This window comes from Gymnoscopelus microlampas (assembly GCF_963454915.1).
Source record: "Gymnoscopelus microlampas genome assembly, chromosome: 7".
Lineage (NCBI taxonomy): Eukaryota > Metazoa > Chordata > Actinopteri > Myctophiformes > Myctophidae > Gymnoscopelus > Gymnoscopelus microlampas.
Genome location: NC_139944.1, coordinates 4852459 through 4862232, shown reverse-complemented (window position 1 = coordinate 4862232; position 9774 = coordinate 4852459). Strand labels below are relative to the sequence as shown.

Here is a 9774-nt window from a genome sequence, read left to right as displayed (position 1 = left end):
ATACATACATACGTACATATACTTATGTACGTATAGAGATTCGGCATTTATTGTAAGATAAGAAATAAAACACTTTATTAGATTAATTAATTATCTTTGTGTCATTGTATGCAGTAGTCTTACTTTGGTGCCGAGTGATGCATGCTGCAGACTTTCTATTGTAGTAGATCAATCCAGTGAACACAAAGACCAAGCCAAGCAGCAAACCAGTTGCTCCAACAACTATTAGATTCCTTTCTGACGCAGGAAAGGAAGGGTCTGCAATGTTAACAGAAATGCTGTCTTACAACTTCTAGGACCTAGGAAGTGTACCTACTTTGGTATTGTAGGTTTAAATGTATTTCTCTTTTCTTTCTCTAAATTATTCTTTTGGGTTCTTCAGTGCACTGACTCTGGAGATGCACATTATTTATTTCGTTGCACATGCAATGACAATATAATCATTGAATTGAGTCATACACATGCTCATTCAGTAAACACAAATGATAAAACCTTACCCCAGTGTTGAAGCATTGGCTCAGTGAGGTTGGGATGTTCCACCATACAGGTAATTGTCTCTCCTGATGTTGGAGTGTACTCCAGGTAGGAATGGAATTGATAATAGAAATCTCCACTAGCCAACACCAGAGAGTAACTGACGTCTGAAGTGATTTCCTGGCCGTCTCTCAGCCATGTGACTATGATGTGTTTGGGGTAAAAGTTGTATGCACTGCACACAAGCATGGATGGATGTCTGCCACCGGGCAGCTTCACTGATTTCACTGTGATGTTGGGTTTAGCTGCTACTACACCTGAGACAAACAATATGATAACATATTAGCAAGCCAATCTTTTCAGCATAATATGCCCTGATATTTATTTAATTAATTATACATAATGCATTGTGTACACACAAATTACGTTTTTCCCCCATTACCTAAGAGTATTTTTGTGGTTGCTATGTTGTCATCGCACAGTAGTCGCTTCTGCCAATCTTTTAATTCTTTTTCATGAGGAGTGCTCCAACGTGTTGCTTTTTCTATACCACGGGCTGTGTATCCTGTCCAGTAGCCTTGGGTGCTGTTGTAGGTCATTACTAATTCCTTGTTAAAATGGTGAACTATGCCATACTCAACTTCCTCAAGATCTTGACCTCTGAATAAACAGTAAGCCACTGACTGCAAGAAATATCCAGTTGAAGAAACTGTAATAGAAGGATACAAAAGTATAGATGTCTATTATAATAAAACAAAACCATCAAATATAAGCCTGTGTAGCTCAATAATGTGTATATCTTAACATAACAAAATAAATGTTGCCATTTGATATTTCATTATTACATTCAAAGTAAGTAATGTCACTCACCCAGACCGAGAAGAGAACAAGTAATTATAAAAAGAAAATTCTTGATATTCATGGTTTCAAATCAATAAATACTGTATATCCAATGATATATCATAGCATGTTAACTTGTACAGGGGAGAAGGAAGGGAAGTCTGCACACTGTGGCTTAGCTCCCAGTAGAAAATGTATTTAGCTTGACAACTTTTCAACTCAAACGGGTCTTCATCAGGTCTTTGGAATCTATTTCAACTTGTACAGAGGAACTCAACATTAGTTTCCTGTTAGCACCACGAGATCAAGTAGCGTCCTCCTTTTCAAAGCCCCACCCCATGTATGAGTGAGTTACAATACTGTACTGAAGCACACTCTAACAAGAAGTAATAATGTACTTTGAAATTATTCTCATTTTGTCTGGAGCTGTTTGCACCTGTGAACAAAGTAAGTGCATGATCTTTTTCCTATATCCCTGATTTAGTTTATTAGTAGTTTTGAAGTGATCTCAGTGAAGATCAGTAACATACAGTACTAGCATCTTATGCTTCTTTTAAGTGTTTAGATGCATATATATATATATATATATATATATATATATATATATATATATATATATATATATATATAAAACCTAAAATGACCGTACATTTTAGAGTCAAAACGTTTTCAAAAGTCATACCGCCTCTAACGAAGATGCTGCTCACCCCCTCCCCCCTCCCCTAACTGCCCCGCTGATGGCCCGTTAATGGCTGTGGACAGGCCACGGATTAACATTCAACTATGAGTTGTGGCTACTCTTTGCGGCACTTGTTGCTCATACAGGAATAACAAGGGCACAGGAGAGGCTAAAGAACCATATTTTTAGCTACAGCTCAGAAGTGAGTTTCATTTCCCATACCAAGTGAGGAATAGAAAGTACTGGCTGTTTTTTTTTTCTTCAAATAAGAAGAGCATGGTAGAAGGTTGTGTATTCCACTACGATCATTTCTACAGTTCACAATGTAATATCTCTATTATTTCTAATAAAAGGCGAATCGGCCGGTGCCACCATGAGGCTGATTTGAAAAATGTCGGGTGGCATTTCTTCCTCGACCTAGTGGGAATGTGTGTGCAAAATGTCACAGCAATTGCACACTCTATTCATGATTTGAGGCATTTTGTTCAAAACGGACCAATCCTGCAAACTTTGAAAGCCAAAGTTAGCCAATCAGGATGGAATATGAAAAATCTGATCAGTCTTGATCACATGACTATAGAGATATTGTGTACCGATTTGCGTGATGTGTGGACAGAATCTGTAGGAGTATAAAGTATGGCACCCAAGGAGTGTGTGTGCGCAGTTTCACGTAGATTGGGCACACGGACGGACACACCCGCACACACACACACAGGGACGGACAGACAGACGGACACACACACGTACGGACACACACACGGACGGACGGATGGACGGACGGACGGACGGACGGACGGACGGACACACACACACACACGGACGGACACACACACACACACACACACACACACACACACACACACACACACACACACACACATGGACGGACAGGGACGGACAGGGAGCAAGTGGGAGACTGACACTGGCTACCCACGTAAATGTGCCATTTCTGTTATTTTTATCATTATTTTAAGGTAGTTGTTTTTTTTAGGGCATTTAGTCATATTATTGTTATTCATTGATATTTTCTGATATATCACTTCATTAAAACAGACCAAGTTTGATTGTTGGAAGCCATTTGTGTACCCATTTACAAATGTGTAGTCAAAGCGGAGACAATAATGAAATTGAATTATTTTCAAATGGTTTATTGGGGATCCTTCAACAAAAATAGCATGTTTGTTTCACCTCTCAAACTAAGTTTCTTGTAGCCTACACCTGTAACCCCTGCTGTAAAAACTACCTTGAAAACCATCTTAATTCATACATTATTCTTCTTCTTCTTCTTCTTCTTCTTCTTCTTCTTCTTCTTCTTCTTCTTCTTCTTCTTCTTCTTCTTCTTCTTCTTCTTCTTCTAGAAAGTCATTTAACTGAAATTAACTTTGGGTGCTTTGAGTCTGGTGAAACGTCACTCACTATGACACTGGACGGTGATGAAGTCTACCACATGGACTTCAAGGAACGCAAGTTCCAGTGGGATAGGAGGACCGAAGCAGCTCTACCTTTTGACAAAGTGCCTGGTTTGTATACTGTAGCAAAGCACTTCACAGAAGAATGTCCATCTGTCCATGAGCGCTGGGGAACAAAAGACAAGCCTGAGGTCAAAGGTACTTTTCTTTATTTTGATTTGATGGAATCCTTTATTAAAAGTTTGCATAAAGTACAGAGGTACGATTATACAATGGTGATGCATGGATAACACAGAAAGCCCTAAGGGCTCGTTTCCATTGTGGTGTGTATATTCAATTCAGAGACATTTAAATAATTAACCACGTGCTAAAACACTTTATATGCACTTTCTTATATTTCACTGACTTTACCACACAGAAGCCCCTGACACTGTGATCTACTCCAAAGATGACGTGGTGATGGGGGTGGAGAACACTCTCATCTGCTTTGCCAACCACTTTTACCCTGCCTCCATCAAAGTGAATTGGACCAAGAATGACGTAGTAATCAAGGTAGAAGATTGCGTTCAATCATATTTACCTAATCCTGATGGGACCTTCCGCCACCTCTCCACCCACAACTTCACCCCCCAGGAGGGAGACGTCTATGCCTGCACTGTGGACCATGAAGCTCTGCAGGAGCCTGAAAGCAGGTTTTGGGGTGAGAAGTTCAATCAATGTTTCGATGGCCAATCATAATTTTGTATCAAAACTATCAAATGCTTCCAATTCTCAAATAACCATTTCACATTGAAATATTGTATTGATTTTTGCACAATGAAAAATAATAAATATAATGTTTGACATAGTCATAGATATTCAGTTACGTCTAAGACATTTGGGATGAATCCATAGGCTGGAAGGTAAAAGGTGTGATCAAATATTGAACACTGATAAGTTTCATGGGGTTTCATTGATGTGTTGTTCACAGAGCCTGACATACATGGAAGTAAGAGCAGCTCTGGTCCAGTTGTCTTCTGTGGAGTTGGTCTGGCTTTGGGACTGCTGGGTATTGCTACTGGAACATTCCTCTTTGTTAAAGGAAAACATTTGGAATAAATGTTGTTGCTACTGTATCTCCACCAGGCCAGAAGGCTGTGATGTTGAGATTATGTTTTTGGTCCCGTCTGTTAAATGCCATTTGTTTTACTAGTATTTCCCCTTCTAAAGCCTCCCCCTGCTACATTTATATGCATATAACCTATTGCAAATTCTGTATATCTGATAACAAAATCACAACTAAAATTGCTTTTACATACATTTCAGAGATTGTTTTATTTAATGACATCCATTATTATTTTGTTTATATTATACTACTGTTGTATGAGCGAGTGACAAATAAAACCTCTTCATATAGTATACAGTAATGATGATGGTTGAAATACTGTTAAATACGGGGCAACATACTGTATCATTTAAAATGCTGTAAATTCACATCATGTGAAAAACAGTACATGTGTTATATTTTGGCATTCTAATAATGTCAGAAAGCCCCTTGGCTATACCTAGTGACATTACATGGAACTTACCCCACTGTTGGGTTTTTAAATTACCAATACAGCTGTGTATATTTCCCCCATGGGATCAATAAAGGCCTCATCTTATGCTGTGTTTGTTTGTCATCATTATTCATAATTAGAATCATATGAGTAACTCATTTGATGTAGTTTGTTGATCCCATATTCTTGGTTACGTACAGCAGTGGTTCTGAAAACATTTTGTGTTAGTCAAGGATTCCCTAAATATTTGGCAACGGACCTCCATCTGAAAATGCTTTGTGCCAGGGACCCCCATAAAAAAAATTTGTTGTTAAAACGTTTGAAAAATATTTAAAAAAAAGATTTTTTTGAAAATAAAACGTGCCTCATCGCAACGCATCGTGACTTCGTAGATTGGCTGTATTCACATGTTTTGTGTATATAGGTTTAAAGTGATTAAGTTGATTTTGATGCTATATTAACACATTTAGCTGGGTGGGGACCCCTTGAAAGCCCCTGAGAGAGAGAGAGAGAGAGAGAGAGAGAGAGAGAGAGAGAGAGAGAGAGAGAGAGAGAGAGAGAGAGAGAGGGAGAGGGAGAGAGAGAGAGAGAGAGATGACATGACCCATTTATATTTAAGTATTTTTAGCGTCTGCCAATTGAATTAAGGTGACTTGATTGATTGACATCAAGAAGGGCCTGATGTCAGGTCACTGACTTCACGGCCTCTATAGGCAGACCCACAATACAATGCTTTGTTTTCAAGAGTGTTGCGTGCAAACGTCAGTAGTATTACAAAGTTAAATTATATAAAAATAACTACAAAAATGTCCGCCCTATTTTTTCCCATTCCAAGTGCTATGTCTTAAGTAACTCCAGCGCCGCTATTCCAAACCCCTCTCAAGTACATTTTCAAAGTATTTTCAGCAATGGGATAAAAAAAATCACACCAAGTGTGAAGTGGGCGGTGTGTGGTCATCACAACATGACTCACTTAAAAAAAAGGATAACGGGGACTCCGCCCACCACGCCGGCAAGATGGCAGCACTCTAGAGCTGCTCTGACCTGGCCAATGTAATCCGTTTAAAACATCATATTCCCGAATAATTTATGGAGTTCTAGAATGTAATCTCACCGTACTATGAACCAAGAAGTTAGGAAAAGTGAAAGGATTAGAAACAAGTCTACAACAACCTGGCAATCACACTTCTCTCCTCAACGCGGGCGACGAGAGATCACAAGAACCACGCCGCCGGTCACAGCCGAGGAGACGCCATTAACACCCGAGTCTGGAATCTACACAACAAGTATGGACACCGGCACCGAAGCGATCCTCGCCGAGATTCGGACCTTTCGACAGGAGGTAAATGGACAATTGGAAACTTTGAATGTGTCCATGACCGAGATACAACAGTCGGTCTCTGGTTTGAGGGTTCGAATGGACGAGGTTGAAAGTCGAGTTGGTGAAAATGAAAATGGATGCGCTCTCAACCAGAGACTCCTCAGCTTCTTGCTCAGGAGGGAGAGAGAATTCGAAGACAGATGTGAACTTTTGGAGAATTCCTCCAGGAGAAATAATTTTAGGGTGTACGGGGTCCCTGAGGGTTCAGAATCGGGGGACACGGTAAAGTGGGGTGAAAACTTCATCAAAGAACTACTACACTTGCCCCCTGAGACTGAATTACGCTTGGAACGTATGCATCGCTCTCTAGTCAAGAAGCCAGGAGCAACGGCACCAGCGAGATCTTTTGTGGCTAGATTTCTTGACTTCCAGACAAAGGAACAAGTCCTCACGAAGGCATGGCAAGAGAAAGATCTGAAATACAAAGACAGCAGAATCGGCTTCGATAACGACTACTCCCCCGCAGTACAGCGTAGGCGCAAAGAATATGCTGATATCAAACGGCAACTAAAAGCTAAGAGCGTAAAGTTCAAGTCCCGCCATCCTGCAAAGCTATAGTGGAGCTTCCAAGCGGAACAAAGACCTTCTCTTCAGTGTGGGAAGCGGCCGAGGGACTGGCGGAGCTGGGCATAAAGACCGACCTGTCTGAGTGGGAGAAATTGGACCGGGAGCAGCGGCGGATCGGATGGCAGATAGCCGGCAGGGACGGAGCGACGAATGCGCCGAAAATACGCAGCGTTCTTCACGACACAGAGGAGCTGCTGAAGCCAAGTGGTGACTAATTCTTCAGAGGAAACTACAATTCAGTTCGGTGAGAGTGAGTAGTCAATAAACGGGACGTTATGGGACTTAATTATTATGGTAGACCTTCAGTAAAGTTTAGACACAACAATGATTGTTGAAGATTGGAATGACGACCTTTTTGTCATCTATCTACTTTTCGTTTTTTTATTTCAACTTATTTTTGTTCTCTAGGAGGATTGGGGTATTGTTTGCGTTTCTATAATCTTTTTGTGAAGGAAAAAAAAAAAAAAGGAAAAACAAGAATGATGACAAGTCATATTATACCAGCTGCATGCTGCATGTTGTAATTTATTTATTTTTTTGGGTTCAGTTAGCCTATTCAGGCAGATGGATGGTGTGTATGCATGTGGGTGTGTGTGTGTGTTTATATGTATGTATGTATAATTGTATGTATGTGAATTTTGTATCTACTTTTATGACTATGCATACATTGTATTTTGGGTTGGTGTGCGTGTGTGTGTGTGTGTGTGTGTGTGTGTGTGTGTGGGTGCGTGCGTGCGTGCGTGCGTGCGTGCGTGCGTGCGTGCGTGCGTGCGTGCGTGCGTGCGTGTGTGTGTGTGGGTGTTTGTGATGGTGTCTTTTTATTTAATTTTTTCTTAATTCACTATATCCCAGATTTAAATTCATTTAATTTCACGTAAATAACAATGCAGGTCTGATGGAAGGTTAACACATGGGCCAAAGGACAACATTAGCTTGTTTCAATGTGAACACACTATAGGACAACTAGAGGGTTAAACATGTGTTCATGATATCTTACAGAAGGTTATGTATAATTTGGTTTGTAATAAGTTAGGTTTACCATAATGGGGTGGCGGATTCGTTGGCTGGGGGGGGGGGTTTAACTCTATTGGGCTAATTATTGCGGCCAAGACCTTACAAAGGTCAATTCTCAGTTACTTTTTTATTTTTCTATCTTAGCGTTGCTATGTTTCATCAGGCCCGGACGACTCTTTTGTCGATCTGGTTGCTCCTATCCCTCTCTTGGGTGGCAGGCTCCCCTCAAATCTGGAGACATGCTAACCTGCAAAGATGTCAGGCAGTGGGGGGGTTGCCACGCGGAGAGAGATTCACTAAATTGTGGGTCAATCATTTTGGAGTCCAGAATGCTCATGTGTGTATAGTTCAATGTTATGCCATATTGCGATTTGTTGTTATTGTTAGAGTCAGCACAATCTTTTCTTTTTTAAATGTTTTCTCTTTTTCTCATTTTTACGGGGCCAGGCTTCCAGCATGGACCCGTTTTGTTATTGGCATTATTCCGTTTCTTCTTCTTCTGCCACTTTTCGCAGTTCTGGCTGAACCGGCTTTTTAACGAAACTCGGCCATATGATAGATGGTCATGAAAAACGATCAAGAAATAATTCTCACAATCTTTCGTCAAAAGGTGGCGCTATAGCACTCAATTGAAAAATGCCAACTTTGAACAGGTACAACTCATGCCCTATTTGACCTACAGCCATGAAACTTCAATACACATATGCGTCTCCTCATGCTGAACAACTTTCACACTCTGACTTTTGACCTCTGACCTTTAGATCTCCCACCATTTTGAATTATATGAAAAACATTTAAAACCTATCTCCTCCTGGGATTTTTGAGCAATCTGCACGAAACGTTTTACACATGAACTTTGGACCTATGCCGACAAACGTTTGCAAAATATTTTCCATAAGTGAAAAAATTAAGCTTTAATGAGCCAATGAATATTGCAGTTTTATGACAATTATTCATCTGCCCCTAACACATACATGCAGACTTACCATTCTTTGACACTTTGCAGAAATGTAAAGGGCCATTCCAAATATCACTGAAACCAATCTTACTCCAATTGGTCAAACGGGGGCGCTATAGCAATTTTTTTAAATGCAAACTTTAAACAGGCAAAAGTCATGCCTCGTTTGGCCGACAGCCATTAGACCTGCTTACACATGTGCCTTGACTAATGAGGAACACATCTATCACGTTGACCAGTAAGCACCGCCCTTAGATTGTCCGCAATCTTGAGCAGTTTGAAAAACACTTAAACCCAGGATTTTTCAGCTATTTGCGTGAAACTGTATGATCAGTGTGATCTCTTTTTTCAGAGGTTTGTCTGTTGGTCCAATAGCGTCCCGCTTAAGTGTATGTCTCACAACCTCAAGGTCACAGGTTCAAGCCTCACTTGGTGCAGACTTCATCTAAGTTACATTTCACACAACATGACTATCAATGAATACATCTGCAATTGTTAAAGATAACATGAAATACTTAATTGAGTGTTTTTTACATACTTCATTGTGAAAATAGCTGATCTACAATCTCACAACTTTTCAGATAGCAATGAGAGTATGTTTTTTCAATGTATAACATACTTCATTGTGAAAATAGCCGATGTACAATCTGACAACTTTTAATGGTTTGTGAGCTTGTAGATCGGCTACTTTCACTAGTTTTGCTTCTGAGGAGATGTACAATTTCTTCATTGGTAAATGGTTTGTGAACGAGTGATCTTAGTGTTAGTGAAACAGGGGCTTGGGTCATGACTGAAGGCAAGAGTTTGTGATCCTCAACAGACAATATCAGCCTGGGCAAAGCTATAGCACTATAGGTAGTGTTGCAGCTACCAAAGAGTGCCTCACGACCGCAAGGTTGCCGGTTCAAGCCTCA

At 40.3% G+C, this 9774-nt stretch overlaps 1 protein-coding gene across 1 annotated transcript; it reads left to right on the top strand.

The window, feature by feature from the left end:
* Window positions 1-1676: 1676 nt before the first annotated feature.
* On the top strand, window positions 1677-5046 carry LOC311049548 (H-2 class II histocompatibility antigen, A-U alpha chain-like). Its single transcript, XM_084063179.1, has 4 exons — window positions 1677-1761; window positions 3352-3600; window positions 3821-4102; window positions 4373-5046. The coding sequence occupies exons 1-4, from the start codon at window positions 1707-1709 to the stop codon at window positions 4498-4500; spliced, it is 714 nt and encodes a 237-aa protein (XP_083919305.1). The 5' UTR covers window positions 1677-1706; the 3' UTR covers window positions 4501-5046.
* Window positions 5047-9774: the final 4728 nt, after the last annotated feature.

Bases quoted from the DNA above. Each gene is read 5' to 3' on its own strand.
- LOC311049548 (XM_084063179.1), top strand. From the start codon at position 1,707: ATGTACTTTGAAATTATTCTCATTTTGTCTGGAGCTGTTTGCACCTGT. The intron at 1,762-3,351 runs GTAAGTGCATGA...TTCTTCTTCTAG, and splicing joins TGTTTGCACCTGTGAACAAA to AAAGTCATTTAACTGAAATT. The intron at 3,601-3,820 runs GTACTTTTCTTT...TTTACCACACAG, and splicing joins AGACAAGCCTGAGGTCAAAG to AAGCCCCTGACACTGTGATC.